Below are 22,733 nucleotides of genomic sequence, written 5' to 3'. Positions count from 1 at the left end.
AGGCCCACTTCACTTCCCCCTATCTCTGTAAACCCCGCCTCACCTTCAGTAACTAAGGCAATTGGTCACGGCCAATCCACATAACCTGCACATTCCGTGAGTAAACTGGAACGCCCGGGAAAACCCACGCAGAATGTGCAAACTCCACAAATGGTCACCCAGGGCCGGATATGAACTCGGGCCCCTGGCGCTGTGAAGCAGCAGTGCTTACCACTGTGCCACTCTGCTGCCTCAGATAATTTCCATAACTTTAAATACACATAAATAACTTTCAATATCTTCAGTGGGTAAATATTCAGAAAAAGAACATCACCCGGGGCAGACTCTGTTTCCTTTCCATTAAATAGCACCCGAGGCATCATGGGCTCGATTCTCCGTTCCTGAGGCTAAGTGCCGATGCCAACGGATGATCCGTAGTGCGAATCCCTCACCGATTGTGAGGGGCTAGCACCGGCGCCGTGTGCAACACCAATTGAACAAGCGGAAAACAGTTGGAAAATCGGCAGGTCCTGTGCTGCACATCTGCACAGCTGACAAGCTGCAGCTGAGCATGCCGACACACCCACACACGCACCGGTCCCGTTGGAAAAGATGGCGCCGGCTGTGTTGGACTGCATACCCGCCCACCCTAAACCCACAGGCCACTTCCTGGCCACCCCCCACCACTACCCCCAGCCCTGGCAGAAGGCCCCTGGCCAGTGATACGGATCTCCGCCGAAAGTGGTGGTGCTGAACACTGAGCACACGCCGGCACGCCAGGCTCCCGACCCCGTCGCAGGCAGAGCATCGCGGTTGGACCGGCTGATGACATAATAACCGCATTGCGACTGTGGCAGCGCGTGTCCCGATGACACCGATTTGGAGGGGGTGGAGCATCGCGACCCGGCCTCAAACCGTCGCCATGCCCAATCCGCCGTCGGGACATGTAGAATCCCGCCCATTGTCACCTGGATTTTTAGTCCAATGCCATGACCACTTCTCTGACTGGGTGCTCGACTTGTGTCCTGTCCCCTATGTTTGTTCTGCAATTTAAAAGCTTGTTTACTCCCACCCGGTTTTTTCCTGTCATTATTTAGAAACAAGACCCTTTTTCTCCAGCTTCATAAAAATAAATTTGGAGCAGCCAATTCTGTCTTTTCCAATTAAAGGGCAATTTAGCGTGGCCAATCCACCTTCCCTGCACATCTTTTTAGGTTGTGGGGGTGAGACCTATGCCGATACGGAGAGAATGTGCAAACTCCACATGGACAGTGACCCGGGGCTGGGGCAAACCACTGTACCACCGTGCTGCCTGTGCTTTTCCCAGCTTAGTGCCGGCTCTTATTGGCTCAGCTCAGACCAAGAATCGAATCAAAGACTCTCTTGGACCCTCTGGTTCGGAAACAGGAGATTGAACTGTGTTTCATGCACTGTTCCGTTTAGGATAACTGAGTCCACACCAATCTAATGGGTGTGATTTATGGTCCAGCCCGCCATGTGTTTTTTGGTGGGAAGACAGCCTGTCACGGTATCTATCAGTCCTGCCGTTACCAATAGGATTTCCTGTGTGCCGGTGTGAGACCGGAATTTTCTGTCGTTGTGAGCAGCCGGTAAATCCCGTCCAATGACACCATATGACCAGAAATATAAATGCTAACAAACATTTTGTTTGCCTTGCAGATGTACAATAACTTCCCGACGATCATGGATTTCCTGCCTGGGCCTCACAAAAAGCTCTTCCAAAATGTAGCAGATTTGCTGAATTTTATAAAACAAATGATTCAAAGTCATAAAGAAAGTTTGCAGAAAGATTTTCCCAGGGATTATATTGACAGTTTCCTCATCAAGATGGAGGAGGTACTGGAAGGAGTTTTCTTTTTACTTTCGTACAGTTTCAATTTTCGTACCTGCTCCCCTAAGGTAAGGAGGGGTTTGGCTGGATACTGATGTGGTGAATCCAACAGGTTTACACAAAGATTAACACCAGCTAAACAAGACCAGCATTTTGGGAACTAGTGTCGCAAATGTCCCGTTGACACCAATAGAAAAACAGCTCAAAAATGTAACATATAGATTGGTTAATAGCACAACCTGTATTTGAAAAGAAATCTGAAAGTGACTACACACAACATAAGGCCGTTAATATTTTAAAAGTACATTAAATTTGTTTCAGGAGGAACACAAGCATGATTCGGAATTCATTCACATGAACTTGCTGTGGGCGATAATGGACTTATTTTTTGCTGGAACTGAAACAACCAGCACGACACTGCAATGGGCTATCCAGATCCTGGCAAAGTATCCACAAGTTCAGGGTAAGCAACATTACTATAAGAGGTTGGAGGATTTCAACAGTCCAACACATGGGATTATAGTGTTGGGAGAATGTTCCATTCTCATTTCGGAATCTAGAATCTAATTTTAACCTGGGGTTGGACAGCGGCATGAGAACTGGGACAGGAGTGAAGAGCTGACAACCCCTCATGCAGTCCCAGGCTCCGTGACTGCATCTCCACTGTCGCTGGGACTGCCCTTTCCAGAAGCCCAAAACCAAGATGGACAACAGCTAGTCTGACAGTCCGCCTCCTCAGAGGTTCCTCCCTCCACCTGATGTACCGTAGCACAAGTGTAGCGCGCACTCGATCGTGACCCAGGAGCCTCTTCACTAACATGCTCAACCGAGGTGAGTGTCTCTGGGATGGTGGAGAGTGTTGGAGACAGCTGTGTCAGGAAGTCAGTGTCATACCTGGACTGGTGATCCAGGGTGTCTCGGGCTGCAGTTTGAAGGCTCGCATCGCTGTCTATGTCCTCTTCCTTGCTGCTATATACTTGGGGTTGGGGTTGTAATTGGGTCAGGGGAAACCAGAAGGATCCGCCTCATCGCCAGGGGACCCTGCAAGACACAAGACATGACGCATGATTGTGTCACGGGTTGGGCTGGTGGTGGAGGGAGATGGTATGGGAGTGATGGTGATGGAGGGCGGGATATTTGGGGGATGGGGGGATGGTTGGCGGTGGTGTGGGTGTGGGGAACGGAGTGCTAATATGTGGCTGCAGCTTCTCGAGTGTTAACTCCGACATAGTTTCTAACTGGAATCGATCGTGTTCCACGCGGTGCCAGTGCTAGCCCATGAACGGTTGATGAATTGCTTCTGGAGTGGCGCTACTTTTGCTGTGGTAGATCTCCACCGGTTCTGTCCCGGGGTCCTGGTGGGGGCTGGCCACGGGGTAGGTAGGGTCTGCACACGGCCGCGCCGTGTTTTACGGCGCGACTGCTGCAGGCCATCGTCGTGCGTATGTGCAGGCTCGGACCTGGCAATTCTCCAGCCGTTTATATTGTGCAGGCTGGGTGTTTTACTCGGTACGGCTGTTAGCCCCTCACCAGTCGCTGGATTGGTAAGGGTTCGCTGCCAATTTGGCTGTCGTAAAACGCCACTGTTCACACACTGGCATTGGCACTTAGTCTCCAAAACGGTGAATCCAGCCCATAGTCTCTGAAACAGAGAATCCCGCCCATTATTTTTAAATTGTGTCACACTAGAGGAAACATCATTCCAGCATCAACCTGTCAAATCCCCATAGGATATTTTATGTTTCAATACAATCACATCTCATTCTTCTAAACTGCAATGGATACAGGACCAATCTGTACAATCTCTTCTCAGTGTATAACCCCTCCACCCCAAGAATCAGTTGAGTAAACCTTCTTGCAGCACTTCCAATGCAATTATATCCTGTCTTAAATTAGACCAAAACTGTACACAGTGCTTGAGTGTGGTTTCACCATTGCACTGTAAACTGTGGCAAAATTTCCTCACCTTTGTATTCCATTCCCCTTGCAATAAATAACAACATTCTATTTACCTTCCGAATTACTTGCTACACATGCGTAATAACATTGTGTGGTTCATTTACCTGGACACCTAAATTCCTATTCTCCCAAAAAGCTGATCACTTGGCAGCTCATTCCTCCCTCGCCTCCAGCTTTCAACCGCTGCTCACTATCACAATCAGTTGGGTGTATCAATACCTCTGTGGTGACTGTGGCTCTGAACTTCCTCTTCTTGTTCCATTAACTTGCATATCCTCCATTCTGCAATCTTGTTTTTCCCTGGACCTTCATTGGGTCAAAATCAAGCATCATCCACTTCGTTTAAAAAATGACTTTTCCAGTATCCCAAAACTATACGATTCCTTACCTCCTTCAATTTTTTTTCTTCATCCTAAAATCTTCAGGCTTTATAGAGCCAAACTTTGTGTGCCTAATCTTGGATTATGGGCATTGATTTCTACCGCAGGTTTCTAAGTGAAAATATATTAAATAAGCACTAACTCTCCAGTAGTCTTGAACCAATATCTTGTAATTGGCTAAGTCCATCAAATACACTGGCAGTCAGGTGAAGTAGTAGTACAGGCCACAATGTGCAAAGTGTCACAGACGACAGTGATGTTTGTAAATGAAATATATTTCACAATTTATAACTGTCTTTCTTTGTCCTACCAGAAAAAATTCATGGAGAGATTGATGAAGTTGTTGGATCCTGTCGAAGACCCACTGTTGAAGATCGAGCAAAAATGCCATATACAGATGCCGTTATACATGAAGTTCAGCGATACATCGACCTTGCTCCCATGGGTCTTCCACACGCTGTGACAAAAGATGTAGAATTCAGAGGATACCTGATTCCTGAGGTTGGAATCAAAACCTTTATATAGCTCCTCATAATGTCAAAACAGCAATTTGTATTATGGAATTGCTTTTGAATGCTACGACTATTGTTATTCTGGAAATTGTAATAGATATTCCTTGCCACCATTCTCCCACAAAACACACAATGAGACACGTAACTAGTTCTTTTCTTGATGGTTGTTTTTGTTAAGGGAGAAATATAGCCTGGAATACCAGGAGGAAATTTTACATTCAGAGGTATACAATAACACAGATACAGGGGAACTGGGTGGGATTCTGTGGTCGCCAATGCCGAAAACGAATTCAGTGATCGCCCGGAGAATCCATGTTTGTGCCAGCGCCGCTTTTGCAATGCTCCGTCCCCTCGAAAACAGCATACCCGCAGAGTACGGTGTACGCCGTCAGACCGACCGACCCTGAGGCCCTCCCCCGATGCTCCAACCCCAACACGCGTTGTGAACCTGGCGTGGCAGCTGTCCAGTGCCGGGGGGGGGGGGGGGGGGGGGGGGGTTGTGGAAGGCGAGCCGTTCCACAAGCAGGGCTGAGGGCACTGGAGGGGGGGGGGGGGGTGTTTCTGGGGTGGCGAGGCTGACTACAGGGGGACAGGTTTTGGCAGGCTGGGTCCATGCGCGGCCGGCGCCATGTTGCACGGTGCAGCCGCTGCAGGCCGCCGCCTTGAGCATGTGCAGCCACCGCAATTCTCCGGCTGTATCCACAGGTAAAGCCGGGGGCTTTAACACTGCGTGCCAGCAAGCCCCCTACCGGACGGAAGATCGGTTTTGCGCCGTTTTTCAGGCGTAAAACACCACAGTTCCCACGCCGGCGTCAGCACTTGGTCTTCAATTCGGAGAATCCAGCCCACTATGTCCTCTGTTAGGGAAATCCAGTACTAAGGAGCAATAGCCTTAATGTTAGAGCTAGACCATATGCAACTGAAATCAGGGAGCAATCTTTAGCACACAAGATCATGGAAATCTGGAATTTACTCCCCTAAAAGATGTGGATGCGGAATCAATTGAATTTTCAAGAAAGAGGGATAAATGGAGTTGATGTATCGATCGGATTGGATTGGATTGAATTAGCCATGATTTAATTGAATGGCAGAAGTTTTGAATAGTGCATGTGATCATTATTGAAAAGCTCATCCAAATAAGTAGAGATAAGGGGCGTGATTCTCCGTTTTGCTGGAGCCCGGGGTTTCCCGATGGTGTGGGGCTGTCCCACATTGGGAAACCCCGGGCGGAATTCTCCGCAAGGCCCGACGTGGTTGTGAAACCCGGAGAGGCGTCGGAGGCCGCTCCTCGTCCCCTATTCTCTCCCCCCCCCCCTCCGGGGGGGCTAGGAGGGCCGTGCCGTAAATCGCTGCCGCGGGGCCTTGACGCTGGAGTCAAGGCCCGGCGCGCCGAGAATGACGCGGCCGGCAGCGCCTAATGACGTCAGACGCGCATGTGCAGGTTGGCTGGCTCCAACCCGCGCATGCGCGGTTGCCGTCTTCCCCTCCGCTGACCTGCAAGACGTGGCGGTTTGATCTTGCGGGGCGGCGGAGGGGAAAGAGTGCGTCCCTTTGAGACTCCGGTCCGGTGCCCCGATCACGGGCCAGTCCCCTCCCGAGCACGACCGTAGTGCTCACTCCCCTCTCCGCCCCCCACAAGCCACAAACCAGCTTTTGGCGCCATGTTCATACCGGCAGCGACCGGGTGTGGTTGCCGCCGGCGTGAACCGGTCGGGAACGGCCGGCCGCTTGGCCCATCCGGGTCGGAGAATCGCGGGTTGCCATGAAAAATGGCGGCCCGCGATTCTCCGAGCGGCGTGTTGCGCCATTTTGGGGGCCGTGGGAGAATCGCGAGGGTGCCAGAGCGGCCCTCCCGCGATTCTCCCACCCGGCATGGTAGCGGAGAATCGCGCCCCCCATTGACCAACTGGCGTAACGGAGAATCCCGCCGGCCGGTCGGGGCAGAAATGTGGCACGGTGAGGCAGAGAATCCCGCCCAATGTTATTTGATCAAAATTTTCATTGTTAATCATACACAAGAGCGTTAGTCCTCTCAAATTCACTCTGGAATAGGACTTGAATCATCATCTTCTAACTAGGACCGTTACCAACTGAGTGAAGCTTGCATGTCTGTTCCACCAGCTGCCATTCATTAACCAGACTCACTCAATGTGGTTTTCAGGATTCCAATCAAATGTTCTCATCTCCACGCTGGCTGTGCATTCATCGTGTAAGGCCTTCATGTAAGGACATCAATGGACGATGGTGGCTTCACAACCAAGCCTAATCATCCACAATCTTATTTTTCTATTATATAAGCTTACAGTGGGAAACCTTTATTAATTTTGCTTCAAATGTTCATCTATTACATCATTGTGATTTATTTCTGACCCTTTTCTGAATTGGCTCTTGTATCTTTGGGAATGGCTTTCCACTGACATACAGGACAAGTCCAGACTCACACAACTACCTGGATTATTATTATTCTTTCCACTCGACCCCTTGTAAGTATTTCATTCCATTCATCCAATTTCTTCATCTCCATTCAATTTGCCCTCATGTTGTCACCTTTTACATGAGTTTTAAAAATTATTATGGGTCAGGGTTTAGAGAACCCCAAAGTGTATCATGGAGTTCACCTGACCCACAACATTGAATAGATTGTGGTTATGGGAGCACACAGGCTTACCTTACAGGTGTAATGCACCAGAAATCTACAGTATTTTAAAATTAAAACAGTGTTTATTTATGAAACCAGTTAACAATTTTTAAACCCACAGTAAACATCTTAACAACTATCAACACCAATAAATCCCTCAAAGAATACAGTACTCTATAAGTAACTCTTAATCTTTCCTTGCAACATCTATAAGACAAATCAAACCCTCTTTACAGAAATACATCAGGTTTAACTTCAATACTGAGAACAGTCCACGCTGAAATCACCAAATGGACATTCATAAGCTTGCAGAGATTCATACACATCTTGCTTTGACTGCAGCTTCTCCAAATCTAAAACAAAACTAAACACACCCTGTAGCTGCACACACAAAGCGAAAGTAAAAGCAGACAGACAGCCCAGCTCCACCCACACTCTGACATCACTGATAAACATCCATTTTTTAAAGGTACATCCACGACTGATATTGTTATAAACACCCATTTCTTAAAGGTACTCTCACCTGACAAAATGTTCTCCATTTTCCTCAACCATGGGTGAATGCCTCAGCCAGGTCCACCCTGTTTCTCTGCTTCTACCCTCACCCAACCTCAAAACAGTGATAGAAACTCACCATTTCTGCATTCCACCTCACTAGCCTCCACATTTTTGCCACCTCTGATGCAAGTGTGCCCCATCTTCACCTCCCCTTTCATCATTGTAAAGGGAACTTTCCTCCGTGATATCCTATTTCACTCTTTCATCACTTTTATTACCTGGCAATGGAGATGCAACATGTCTCCATCCAAGTCCTCCCATACCACTGTCCAGGGACACAATCAGCCCCCCCAGGTACCGCAGCAATTCACATGTACCTCTGCAACTTGTATATTGTATTGTCTCCTCGGCATTGGAATATTGAGTGCAGATTTGGTCCTCATTATGTCAGACACCTTCATTCTGTCCTCTTGTAACAAAGAACTGTCACTTCAATTCTTTACCCCAGCATCACTCTGATTTCTATTTGGAATGTCTACAAAGTTTGATAAAGCTGAACATAAACTGCGGAACAGTGTCTTTTTTTTTTACAGCTTTCTGGTCTTAGTACTGACTGTATATCAGGACACAGCTTTCAGTTACTCTTTTAGTTTATACTGTCAGTGTAGAATAGGTGTGAGAGTTTTTGATGATGTGATAGTAGTGCATTGGTGATGAGTGTGAAATCACCATGGACACTAATAAAACTGTGCTATTGTGGTAATCTGCACCAATGCTGTCAACAATGTATTTCTCCTAGACTCTTGCAGCCTGCTTCTATTTGTCTAGATTTTTATAATTTCCATTCCACTACTCTTCGTTAGTTACTTTGCATGTCTTCATGATGGAAGACACCAGTGGGATGCCAGAGCTCCAGGAGAATCATAGGGCAAAGATGACTGCAGTAGCCATCACGAAGGAGAAGGCTCAAAGGAAACTGAAAGGTCTGAAGGTGGATAAATCACCTGGACCAGACGGAGTACACCCCAGGGTTCTAAAAGAGGTAGCTGAGCAGATTGTGGAGGCATTGGTGGTGATCTTTCAAGAATCACTGGAGGCAGGAAGAGTCCCAGGGAACTGGAAAGTGGCTAATGTAACACCGCTGTTTAAGAAGGGAGGGAGTCAGAAGATGGGAAATTATAGATCGGTTAGCCTGACTTCGGTCATTGGTAAGATTTTAGAGTTAAAGATGATCATTATTAAAGATGAGATCGTGGAGTACTTGGAAGTGCATGATAACATAGGACTGAATTAGCACGGCTTTGTCAAAGGGAGGTCATGTCTGAAAAATCTGTTAGAGTTCTTTGAAGAGGTCACAAGGACGTTAGACAAAGGACAACCAGTAGACGTGATTTACTTAGACTTCCAGAAGGCCTTTGACAAGGTGTTTCAAAGGAGACTGTTACATAAGTTAAGAGCCCATGGTGTTAAAGGTAAGATCCTGGCATGGATAGAGGATTGGCTGACTGGCAGAAGGCAGAGAGTGCGGATAAACGTTTTTTTTTGAGGATGGCAGCCAGTGACTAGTGGTGTGGTGGTGTGCCTCAAGGGTCTGTGCTGGGACCACAATTTTTCACAATATACATTAATGATCTGGAAGAAGGAACTGAAGGCACTGTTAATAATAATAATTGCTATTGTCACAAGTTGGCTTCAATGAAGTTACTGTGAAAAGCCCCTAATTTCCACAGTCTGGTGCCTGCTCAGGGAGGCCAGTATGGGGATTGAACCTGCGCTGCTGCCATGTTCTGCCAGCTGTTTAGCCCACTGTGCTGAACCAACCAGCCCCTGGGGAGGGGGCTGGGTGTTGGGGAAGGGGAAGAGAGAGGACCAAACCAACCAACCTGTTGCTAAGTTTGCAGATGATACAAAGATCTGTGGAGGGACAGGTAGCATTGAGGAAGTCAGGGGGCTGCAGAAGGATTTGGACAGGCTAGGAGAGTGGGCAATGAAGTAGAAAATTATATACAATGTGGAAAAGTGTGAGGTTATGCATTTTGGAAGGATGAATGGAGGTATAGACTATTTTCTAATTGGGAAAATGCTTCGGAAATCAGAAGCATAAAGGACTTTGGAGTCCTTGTTCATGATTCTCTTGACATTAATACGCAGGTTCAGTCGGCAGTTGGGAAGGCAAATGCAATGTTAGCATTCATCTCGAGAATACAAGAGCAGGGATGTACTTCTGAGGCTCTGGTCAGACCCCATTGAGTATTGTGAGCAGTTTCGTGCCCCGTATCTAAGGAAAGATGTGCTGGCCTTGGAAAGGGTCCAGAGGAGGTTCACAAGAATGATCCCTGGAATGAACAGCTTGTCGTATGAGGAACGGTTGAGGATTCTGAGTCTGTAAACTGGAGTTTAGAGGGATGAGGGGGGGTGGGGGGGTCTTATAGAAACTTACAGGATACTGCTTGGCCTGGATAGAGAGGACATGGAGCCAATGTTTCCACTTGTAGGAAAAATTAGAACCAGAGGACACAATCTCAGAGAAAAGAGACAATCCTTTATCACTGAGGTGAGGAGCAATTTCTTCAGCCAGAGGGTGGTGAATCTGTGGAACTCTGCCGCAGAAGGCTTTGGAGGCCAAATCACTGAGTGTCTTTAAGACAGCGATAGATAGGTTCTTGATTAATAAGGGGATCAGGGGTTATGGGGAGAAGGCAGGAGAATGGGGATGAGAAAAGTATCAGCCATAATTGAATGACGGAGCAGACTCGATGGGCTGAGTGGCCTAATTCTGTTTCTGTATTTTATGGTCTTATCAACTATTCTAAGGTTCAGTGCTGTTCTTCTATTACTGGATTTCCTATTCTCCACAATGCTGAACACACTTTTAATTATTTTCTCGTGTGTTGTTGCTCTGTATGTTTTGCCCTGTCCCCTATTCTGTTCCCCCCTAAATGCTGTTCATCAGTAAAGCTTTACATTCTGAGAAAAGTTCTGCAGCGGAGAAGTTAGCTTGTGTTTTCTCAATACATGACGTCTGATTTGTTGGGTCTTTTCATTGATGCCTGCAGGGAGCTCTCTAACTGCTTATTGATGTTACTTGATCATGATGTTGCTATGTTGGAATGCACACAAGTGTGTAATTCTGATGTGCATTCTTCTTGTTTTTTTGTCTGATCTCATAATTTTGTTTTTAGGGCACATGTGTGCTTCCTCTGCTTTCCTCGGTTTTGAAAGGCACCAGCCAGTGGGAGACTCCAGACAAATTTAACCCAAACCATTTTCTTGATGAGAATGGGGACTTCAAACAGAGCAAAAGTTTTATGCCATTTTCGGCAGGTACAGTCTCTTTCCTTTGTTACACTTTTCCTTGCAGTTTCTGGACTCTGCGACACCACATTTTAACCCCAAGCTTCAAAACAGTAATCACAATTACACCAGGCCAGACATTGCAGGGATTTTGGTTACAATCCCACGATTTTAGAGACTAATTTCCTCCTGTAAATTTCAGGTGTCATCGTCAGTGCTTTTAAGTGGCACTTCACACACCAGTTTGGGTCTCACAGGGATCATTCAGTTCCACACCTTGTTACAGGCCTGATCCAAATAACGGCGAAAGAGCTGAATTCCAGAGGTCAGAGTGTCTACCTAAGACATCTAGGCAGCATTTGACCACATGTGGATTCAAGCAGCCCTATTAAAATTGAAGTCAATGGAAATCAATGGGGAGAAACTTGACTCTAGCTGAAGTTATACCGAGCACAAAAGGTGATGACTGAGGTTGTTGGAAGAACAAAAGAACATAGGAACTAGGAGCAGGAGTAGGCCATCTGGCCCCTCGAGCCTGCTCCGCCATTCAATGAGATCATGGCTGATCTTTTGTGGTCTCAGCTCCACTTTCCGGCCCGAACACCATAACCCTTAATCCCTTTATTCTTCAAAAAGCTATCTATCTTTACCTTAAAAACATTTAATGAAGGAGCCTCAACTGCTTCACTGGGCAAGAAATTCCATAGATTCACAACCCTTTGGGTGAAGAAGTTCCTCCTAAACTCAGTCCTAAATCTACTTCCCCTTATTTTGAGGCTATGCCCCCTAGTTCTGCTTTCACCCGCCAGTGGAAACAACCTGCCCGCATTTATCCTATCTATTCCCTTCATAATTTTATATATTTCTATAAGATTCCCCCTCATTCTTCTAAATTCCAATGAGTACAGCCCCAGTCTACTCAACCTCTCCTCATAATCCAACCCCTTCAACTCTGGGATTAACCTAGTGAATCTCCTCTGCACACCCTCCAGTGCCAGTATGTCCTTTCTCAAGTAAGGAGACCAAAACTGAACACAATACTCTAGGTGTGGCCTCACTAACACCTTATACATTTGCAGCATAACCTCCCTAGTCTTAAACTCCATCCCTCTAGCAACGAAGGACAAAATTCAATTTGCCTTCTTAATCACCTGTTGCACCTGTAAACCAACCTTCTGTGACTCATGCACTAGCACACCCAGGTCTCGCTGCACAGCATCATGTTTTAATATTTTATCATTTAAATAAAAATCCCGTTTGCTGTTATTCCTACCAAAATGGATAACCTCACATTTGTCAACATTGTATTCCATCTGCCAGACCCTAGCCCATTCACTTAACCTATCCAAATCACTCTGCAAGGATTCTTCCAAGTGTCCTCTGCACTTTTCGCCTTACCAGTCATCTTTTTTTTATAAATGTTTTTTATTGAGTTTTCATATTTTATATATGACAAATTACAAATTATTAGAGAGAAAAAAAAAGAAAACACAAAAATTTAGCATGAATATTTACAGGTAAGCATCTTCATAACAACAATTGTGGCCGCCCCCTTTAGCCAGCATACATATTTTACATTCCCCAATATGGCCAAGGCACATGTTTATAGGCATTTATTTATAGTTTGGTTTTGGGCCTTGGCTTGCCAGCAAACCCCCATAACGAGCCCGTAACCCCCCCCCCCCCCCCCCCCCCCCCCCCCCCCCCCCCCCCCCGGCTACCCCCCCCCCCCCCCCCCGGCTACCCTCCCCCGATTCCCATCCATTTTCCCCTGATTCTTGGCCACCCGACTATTCTTCCTCTTGTACGTTGGCCACAAACAGGTCCCGGAACAGTTGCATGAATGGCTCCCACGTTCTGTGGAAGCCGTCGTCCGACCCTCGGATGGCAAATTTGATTTTCTCCATTTGGAGAGATTCCGAGAGGTCGGACAGCCAGTCCGCAGCTCTGGGCGGTGCTGCTGACCGCCAGCCAAACAGGATTCTACGGCGGGCGATCAGGGAGGCAAAGGCAAGGACGTCCGCCCTCCTCCCCAGGAATAGATCTGGCTGGTCTGAAACCCCGAAGACCGCCACTATCGGGCATGGCTCCACCCTCACCCCCACCACTTTGGACATAGCCTCGAAGAAGGCTGTCCAGTACTCCACAAGCCTGGGGCAAGACCAGAACATGTGGGCGTGGTTGGCCGGGCCTCTTTGGCACCGCTCGCATCTGTCCTCCACCTCCGGGAAGAACCTACTCATATGGTTTCTCGTTAAGTGGGCTCTATGTACCACTTTTAGTTGCGTCAGGCTGAGCCTTGCGCACGTGGAGGTGGAGTTGACCCTATGCAGTGCTTCGCTCCAGAGTCCCCACCCTATCTCCATCCCCAGGTCATCCTCCCATTTCCTTCTTGTTGCGTCCAGTACGGTGCCGTCCCTTTCTACCAGTCGGCCATACATGTCACTACAGTTCCCTTTCTCTAGGATACTTGCGTCCAGTAGGTCTTCCAGTAGTGTCTGTCGTGGCGGTTGTGGGTACGTCCTTGTCTCCTTTCGTAAGAAGTTTTTGAGCTGCAGGTACCATAGCTCGTTCCCCCCAGCTAGCTGAAATTTCTCTGTCAGTTCGTCCAGTGTTGCGATCCTGTCGTCCGTGTATAGGTCCCTGACTGTCAGTGTCCCCCCGTCCTGTCTCCACCTTTTGAAGGTGGCGTCAGTCAGTGCTGGTTTGAACCTATGGTTGTTGCAGATGGGAGCCTTGTCCGACATTTTGTACAGGCCAAATTGCTGCCGCAGTTGGTTCCAGGATTGGAGGGTGGCTGTCACCACTGGGCTGCTGGAGTGTTTTTTGGGTGGGGATGGGAATGCTGCCGTGGCGAGGGCCCGGAGGGAGGTTCCCATGCAGGAGGCCTCCTCTGCACGCACCCACTCGGCTTCTGGCTCCTGGATCCATCCCCTTACTCGCTCGGCTGTTGCCGCCCAGTGGTAGAATTGTAGATTCGGGAGGGCTAGCCCCCCCCTGGATTTTGTTTTTTGTAGGACCTTCTTTGGGATCCTAGCATTTTTACCCCCCCATACGAACGCCATGATAAGTTTGTCCAGCGCTTTGAAAAAGGCCTTGGGGATGTAGATCGGAATGGATCTAAACAGGAAGAGGAACCTGGGCAGTACGTTCATTTTGATCGTCTGGACTCTCCCCGCGAGGGAGAGCGGGAGTGTGTTCCATCTTTGCAGGTCCTTTTTAACTTCCTCCGTCAGGCTGGTGAGGTTCCATTTGTGGATCCCTTTCCAGTCATGGGCTATTTGGATCCGCAGGTAGCGGAATTTATGTCGGGCTTGTTTGAACGGCAGCCCCTTTAGTGCTGCCGCCCCCACCTTGCGGGTGTACTGGGAAGATCTCGCTTTTGCTCATGTTGAGTTTGTAGCCCGAGAAGGCTCCAAGCTCTTTCAGGAGCGCGATGATTCCGTCCATGCTGCTTTGTGGGTCCGAGATATAGAGGAGCAGATCATCGGCATAGAGTGAGACTCTGTGCTCTCTACCTCCCCTTCGGATCCCGCTCCAATTTTTTGCTGCCCTGAGCGCGATTGCTAGCGGTTCGATTGCTAGTGCGAACAGCAGCGGGGACAGTGGGCATCCTTGTCTGTGCAGCTGGAAGTATTGGGAGTTGGTATTGTTGGTCCGTACACTCGCCATAGGAGCATTGTATAGGAGCTTTACCCAAGCGGTGAACCCTGTTCCCAGCCCGAACCGCTCCAGTACCTCTATGAGGTATTTCCATTCGACTCTGTCGAAGGCCTTTTCTGCGTCCAGGGAGACGATCACCTCTTGTGTTCTCTCCCCGGAGGGGGTCATTATCACGTTCAGCAGGCGCCTGATGTTCGCAGTAAGCTGTCTACCTTTGACGAAGCCCGTCTGGTCCTCTGTGACCACCTCAGGTACACAGTCTTCTAGCCTTTTGGCTAGGATTTTGGCCAGTATTTTGGCGTCTGCGTTCAGCAGAGATATGGGTCTGTCTGACCCACATTCCGTTGGGCCTTTGTCTTTCTTAGGTATCAGCGAGATTGAGGCCTGTGCTAACGTGGGTGGCAGTGTGCCCCTAGCTAGCGAGTCTGTGAACATCTCCCGCAGGTGCGGGGCCAGCGCTGTCGCAAATTTTTTGTAGAAGTCCGCCGGGAATCCGGTCCCGGCGCCTTCCCCGTCTGCATGGAGCTAATGCTCTCCATGATCTCTCCCAGTGCTAGTGGTGCTTCCAGATCCCGTTTTCTGCCCTCTCCCACGACTGGTATGTCCAGTCCATCAAGAAACCGGTTCATCCCAGCCTTCCCCGTTGGGGGCTCTGAGGTGTACAGCTCTTGGTAGAAGGCCTTGAAGGTTTCATTAATCCTCTCTGGTTCTGTTTCCCACGTGCCTCTGGTACCTCTGATTTGCGCAATTTCTCTGCTGGCTGCCTGCTTTCTCAGCTGGTGTGCCAACAGGCGGCTGGCTTTGTCTCCCTGTGTTCTTACAGGGCCCCGCATGCCTGGCGGAGTTGGTGTACTGCTTTCCTGGTGGAGAGCAGGTCAAATTTCCTTTGTAATTCTTTTCTCTCCGCCAGGAGCTCTACGGTCGGGGCCTCGGAGTATTTACAGTCTACCTCCAGTATGGAGTCGACCAGCTTCTGCCTAGCCACCCTTTCCTCCCTATCTCTTTGCGCTTTGTAGGCAATGATTTCCCCTCTTAGTACGGCCTTAAGCGCTTCCCAGAACGTGGAGGATGAGACCTCCCCGTTTTGGTTGTTCTCCGTGTATTCCGCTATGGCCCGTGCTATCCTTTCGCTGAAGGCCTTGTCAGCTAGTAAGGCACCGTCCAACCTCCATGTGGGGCGCTGGGCCCTTCCCGTCTCCAGCCGCACGTCCATGTAGTGTGGGGCGTGGTCTGATATCACAATTGCGTAGTATTCCACCTTGTCTATCCCTGGAAGCACCGTTTTCCCCACCACAAAGAAGTCAATTCTGGTGAACACGTTGTGTACTGGGGAGAAGAAAGAGAATTCTTTCTCCCCCGGGTGGGCGAATCTCCAGGGGTCCACTGCTCCCATCTGCTCCATATAGTGACTGAGTTCCCTTGCCATGTTTGAGGTTTTCCCCGTTCTGGGGTTTGATCTGTCCGTCTTTGGATCCTGTACACAGTTGAAGTTCCCCCCCATGATTAGTCGGTGCGTCGCTATGTCCGGGATTTCTGCCATGGTCTTTTGGATGAAGCTCGTGTCGTCCCAGTTGGGCGCGTATTACCACTCATCTTAGTGTCATCTGCAAACTTGGACACATTGCCGTTGGTCTCCAACTCCAAATCATCTATGTAAATTGTGAACAATTGTGGGCCCAACATGGATCCCTGAGGGACACCACTAGCTACTGATTGCCAACCAGAGAAACATCCATTAATCCCCACTCTTTGCTTTCTATTAATTAACCAATCCTCTATCCATGCTACTACTTTACCCTTAATGCCATGCATCTTTATCTTATGCAGCAACCTTTTGTGTGGCACCTTGTCAAAGGCTTTCTGGAAATCCAGATATACCACATCCATTGGCTCCCCATTATCTACTGCACTGGTAATGTCCTCAAAAAATTCCACTAAATTAGTTAGGCACGACCTGCCCTTTATGAACCCATGCTGCGTCTGTCCAATGGGACAATTTCTATCCAGATGATTGATTCCAGCATCTTCCCTACTACCGAAGTTAAGCTCACTGGCCTATAATTACCCGCTCTCTGCCTACCTCCTTTTTTAAACAGTGGTGTCACGTTTGCTAATTTCCAATCCACCGGGACCATCCCAGAGTCTAGTGAATTTTGGTAAATTATCACTAGTGCATTTGCAATTTCCCTAGCCATCTCTTTCAGCACTCTGGGATGCATTCCATCAGGGCCAGGAGACTTGTCTACCTTTAGCCCCATTAACTTGCCCATCACTACCTCAGTGCTAACAATCATTTCAAGGTCCTCACCTGTCATAGCCTCATTTCTATCAGTCACTGGCATGTCATTTGTGTCTTCCACTGTGAAGACCGACCCAAAAAACCTGTTCAGTTCCTCAGCTATTTCCTCATCTCCCATTATTAAAACTCCCTTCTCATCCTCTAAAGGACCAATATTTACCTGAGCCACTCTTTTTTGTTTTATATATTTGTAGAACCTTTTACCATCTGTTTTTATATTCTGAGCAAGTTTACTCTCATAATCTATCTTACTCTTCTCTATAGCTTTTTTAGTAGCTTTCTGTTGCCCCCTAAAGATTTCCCAGTCCTCTAGTCTCCCACCAATCTTTGCCACTTTGTATGCTTTTTCCTTCAATTTGATACTATCCCTTATTTCCTTAGATATCCACGGTCGATTTTCCCTCTTTCTACCGTCCTTCCTTTTTGTTGGTATAAACCTTTGCTGAGCACTGTGAAAAATCGCTTGGAAGGTTCTCCACTGTTCCTCAACTGTTCCACCATAAAGTCTTTGCTCCCAGTCTACCTTAGCTAGATCTTCTCTCTTCCCATTTTAATCTCCTTTGTTTAAGCACAAAACACTAGTATTTGATTTTACTTTCTCACCCTCCATCTGTATTTTAAATTCCACCCTATTGTGATCGCTCCTTCCCGAGAGGATCCCTAACTATGAGATCATGAATCAATCCTGTCTCATTACACAGGACAAGATCTAGGACCGCTTGTTCCCTCGTAGGTCCATTACATACTGTTCTAGGAAACTATCGCGGATACATTCTATAAACCCCTCCTCAAGGTTGCCTTGATTGACTTGGTTAAACCAATCGACATGTAGATTAAAATCCCCCTGATAACTGCTGTACTATTTCTACATGTATCAGTTATTTCGTTGTTTATTGCCTGCCCCACCATAACGTTACTATTTGGCGGCCGATAGACTACTCCTATCAGTGACTTTTTCGTCTTACTATTCCTAGGGCGCGATCTCCGCTCCCGCGCGGCATCGGGAAGGCCGTCATTAACTTGGCCGAGTTTCACGACGGTGTCGGAGGCCGCTCCTCGCACCCTATTCACCCCCCCCACCCCACCCCAGGGGCCTAGGAGCGGCGTGCCGTAAATCTCGGCCGCCGGGCCTTGTCGCTGGCCGAGAATGACACGGCCGGCACGCCTAATGACGTCAGCTGCGCATGCGCAGGTAGGCCGGCTCTAACCCGCGCATGCACGGTTGCCGTCTTCCCTTCCGCTGTCCCGCAAGACGTGGCGGCTTGATCTTGTGGGGCGGCGGAGGGGAAAGAGTGCGTCCCTTGGAGACGCCGGCCCGACGATTGGTGGGCACCGATCGCGGGCCAGTCCCCTCCCGAGCACGGCCATGATGCTCACTCCCCTCTCCGCCCCCCACAAGCCACAAACGAGCCTTTGGCGCCATGTTAACGCCGGCATCGACCAGGTGTGGTTGCCGCCGGCGTGAACAAGTCGGGAACGTCAGGCCGCTCGGCCCATCTGGGCCGGAGTATCGGCAAGCGGCGATTCTCCGAGTGGGGTGGGTGGGAGAATCGCGGGGGGTGCCAGGGCGGCGTGTCGTGATTCGCCCGGCCCTCCCGTGATTCTCCCACGTGGTGTGGGGAGCGGAAAATCGCGCCCCTGATTTCCACCCAAATGGATTGAACCTTATCCTCCATAGCACCAAAGTCATCCCTTACTATTGCCCTGATGTCATCCTTAAATAACAGAGCTACACCACCTCCCTTACCATCCACTCTGTCCTTCCAAATAGTTTGATACCCTCGGATATTTAACTCCCAGTCGTGACCATCCTTTAACCATGTTTCAGTAATGGCCACTAAATCATAGTCATTCACGATGATTTGCGCCATCAACTCATTTACTTTATTCCGAATACTACGCGCATTCAGGTAAAGTACACTTATGTTGTTTTTTTTTTCTTGTTTTGAATCTTAACATCTCCAGTTTTATTCCTTTTAGTATTACTGGACCTATTCACTGAGCTCCCCTCAGTCACTGTACCTTGTACTGTCGCCCTTTTTTAATTTTTGACTATGGCTTCTCTGCCTTACACTTTCCCCCTTACTTCCTTTTGCTTCTGTCCCTGTTTTACTACCTTCCAACTTCCTGCATCGGTTCCCATCCCAATGCCCCAGGAATTTGAATCCCTCCCTCTTGCACCATCTCTCGAGCCACACATTCATCCTATCTATCATGACATTCCTACTCTCACTAGCTCGTGGCACTGGTAGCAATCCTGAGATTACTACCTTTGAGGTCCTACTTTTTAGTTTAACTGCTAACTCCCTGAATTCAGCTTGTTGGACCTCATCCTGTCTTTTACCTATATCGTCGGTGCCTATGTGCACTACGACAGCTGGCTGTTCACCCTCCCCCCCAGAATGTCCTGCAGCCGCTCCAAGACATCCTTGACCCTTGCACCAGGGAGGTAACATACCATACCGGAGTCTCGATTGCGTCCACAGAACCGCCTGACTATTCCCCTTACGATTGAGTCCCCTATCACTATAGCCCTGCCATTGTTCTTCCTGCCCTGCTGCGCAGCAGAGCCAGCCACGGTGCCATGAACCTGGCTGCTGCTGCCTTCCCCTGGTGAGCCATCTCCCCCAACAGTATCCAAAGTGGTATATCTGTTTTGCAGGGAGATGACCGCAGGGGACACCTGCACTGCCTTCCTACTCTTGCTCTGTCTTTTGGTCACCCATTTTCTATCCCCCTCAGTAACTTTCACCTGCGGTGTGACCAACTCGCTAAACGTGCTATTCACGACGTCCTCAGCATCGCGGATGCTCCAAAGTGAGTCCATCCGCAGCTCCAGAGCCGTCAAGCGGTCTAACAGGAGCTGCAACTGAACACACTTCTTGCACGTGAAAGAGCCAGGGACAGTGGACATGTCCCTGAGCTCTATATCGCACACAAGGAGCATGACACGGGTCTGGGATCTCCTGCCATGTCTTAAACCTTAGGTAAACTTATACAACTACAATTTCAAAAACAAAAGAAAAATAAATAAATTAGACAATGAAAAGAAAAAAAGAAAAACTACTTACCAGGGTTAAAAGCACCTCCTCCCCACCCAGCTTCGAATTCCCAAACTCACTCTTGGTTGTGCCTCACTCTGGCTGTGTGTTCTCTGGCTCACTGGGAGAACTCACCCAGGGTCTCAGATGCTCCCTGGTTCTCTCCCTGCAGATTAAAAGTTACAGGCCAGAAGAAAGAGAGAGGGCAAAACAGTAGAGAAAAAGCACCTTCTCCCACTCTGCACCAAATTACCAAGTTCCAACTCCGGCTGTGTCTTCTCGACTTGCGCAAAGCCAGCTTTTCATCTCAGCCCAAGGACATTGTTGCGGGAGATCTCAGAGTAACTATCCTTCCATTTGAAGGCTTGATGTGGGGATGTTCACTGATTGCTCAGAGTTCACTTCCAATTGCAACTCATCAGATAATGAGGCAGTCTGTGCCCGCATGCAGCAAGACCCAGGCACCATTCAAGTTGGGCTGATAAGTGACAAATAACATTTGGCTACACAAGCACTAGGCAATGACCGTCACTGACAACAGGAAGTCTAACCACCTCCCCATAGCATTCAGTGGGGGTTACCACTGACCAGAGACTGAACTGAACTGAAACATAAATACTGCGGCAACAAGAACGGGTCAGAAATCATGGGCGCGATTCTCCGCCCACACGCCGGGTGGGAGAATCGCGGGAGGGCCGCTCTGGCACCCCCCGCGATTCTCCCACCCCACCCAAAATGGCGTGTTGCGTTTTCCGACACGCCGATTGGAGAATCACGGGCCGCCGTTTTTCAAGGCGGCCCACGATTCTCTGACCCGAATGGGCCGAGCGGCCTGCCGTTCACGACCGGTGGCAACCACACCTGGTTGCTACCATCGTGAACATGGCGCCAGATGCTCGTTTGGGGCTTCTGGGGGGCGGAGAGGGGAGTGAGCACCAAGACTGTGCTAGGGAGGGGACTGCCCGCGATCGGTGCCCATCGATCGTCGGGCCGCTGTCTCAATGGGACGCACTCTTTCCCCTCCGCTGCCCCGCAAGATCAAGCCACCACGTTTTGCGGGGCAGCAGAGGGGAAGATGGTAACTGCGCATGCGCGGGTTAGAGTCGGCCAACCCGCGCAAGCGCGACTGACGTCATTAGGCGCGCCGGCCGCGTCATTCTCGGTGCACCGGGCCTTGATGCCAACGACAAGGCCCAGCGGCCGAGATTCACGGCATTGCCCTCCTAGCCCCCAGCGGGGGGAGAATAGGGGGTCCGGAGTGGCCTCCGATGCCGTTGTGAACCTCTCTGGGTTTCACAACGGCGACGGGCCTGGCAGAGAATTCCGCCCCATATATTCTGCAATGAGTAACACACTTCCTGGCTCCCAAGACACAATTCAGGAATATTATCCACTTGACTGAATGAGTGCAGCTCAAGCAACACTCCAAAGTTCGACATAACCCTGGACAGGGCTGCCTGGTTGATTGGCACCCCATCCACACTTAAACACCTGGTTGGAAGCATAACTGGAGATAAGTCTGGAACAAGGTAATCAAATACTCAAAGGGCACAATGATTCCTGTGGTTAGTTGGGTGTGAGAACTTTTGTGGAGGGCAGAAAGGGTTAGGGTAAAAATGTCAATAAATATTCTCAAGCATTGCAGGATTCCATCACCAATAAGCAAGTGAATCTTTTTGGAGGTTGAGTATGTGGGTTAGAAAATGATTATTCACCTCATGGTTAAGATTCAAATCCAGTGCAGGTGGATGGGATGCCAAGAGGGCTTCTACAGACAGGAGTGTCAGAATTTCAAAAATTGGAAAGTTAACAGCTTGAACACACCCACTTCCAGTTTAAACACAATAAAGCAAACTACATTACAAACAAATTTCAGAATTTTTTCTTAACCTTGCAGGGAAAAGAATCTGTCTGGGAGAATCCTTGGCTCGAATGGAACTCTTTCTTTTCTTGACTACTCTGCTGCAGAACTTTGTCTTCAAGCCTGTTATCGACCGCAAGGAAATTGACATCTCACCAGTCATAAGTGGTTTAGCAGATGTGCCAAATGATTACGAGTTCTATTTCATTTCTCGCTAAAATCAACTTGGTCATCAATTGATCTAGAATTGAAAAAAATAGAATGTTTTTTGTGATGTTGGTTGAGGGATTGATATTGGTCCATTATTCTTTAAATAGTAATATTTCATTAACATAAGACAGGCTTGTCTCATCCAAAAGATGGAACTTATAGCAGTGCAGCATCCACTCAGTGCTGTGCTGATTGTGTTCATCTCTGGAATGCAGCTTGAAGAGCCAGCCTATTAACTCAGGTGACAATGCTACACCTGCTCTAAAGTTGACACTTGTATCTTACATTTACTAATTCTGAACATAGCGTAATCTTCAGTATCCAGAATCCTGTCTAACCTTTGGTTGCAGAAATTGTCTTTGCTGGCATCACAACACTTGCCAACAGCAAATGAAATCTGATGCACGATGAGCAAATTCATCGATATGAAAGCAGAAATGAAGCAATGATAAAAGTGATTATATATGATTTTTGTGTAATCCTATTGAATTGTTATAACATTTGTTTAAACAGCTATAAAATAAAGTTGTTTTAGGAATTAACTCTG

General features: G+C 48.4%; 1 protein-coding gene across 1 annotated transcript in view; it reads left to right on the top strand.

Moving 5' to 3' along the window:
• The window catches only part of LOC119957952 (cytochrome P450 2C42-like), a 64,175-nt gene extending 41,442 nt beyond the window's left edge, over positions 1-22,733 (top strand). Inside the window, exons 5-9 of the mRNA XM_038786177.1 lie at positions 1,660-1,836; positions 2,153-2,294; positions 4,484-4,671; positions 11,001-11,142; positions 22,013-22,733. Of these exons, the coding sequence (XP_038642105.1) occupies positions 1,660-1,836; positions 2,153-2,294; positions 4,484-4,671; positions 11,001-11,142; positions 22,013-22,194 (831 nt within the window). The 3' untranslated portion in view covers positions 22,195-22,733. The remainder of the gene's footprint in view (positions 1-1,659; positions 1,837-2,152; positions 2,295-4,483; positions 4,672-11,000; positions 11,143-22,012) is intronic.

Source organism: Scyliorhinus canicula, chromosome 27 (genome assembly GCF_902713615.1).
Source record: "Scyliorhinus canicula chromosome 27, sScyCan1.1, whole genome shotgun sequence".
NCBI lineage: Eukaryota > Metazoa > Chordata > Chondrichthyes > Carcharhiniformes > Scyliorhinidae > Scyliorhinus > Scyliorhinus canicula.
The sequence above is the reverse complement of the archived record's forward strand: the minus strand, read 5'-3'. Positions and strand labels throughout refer to the sequence as shown.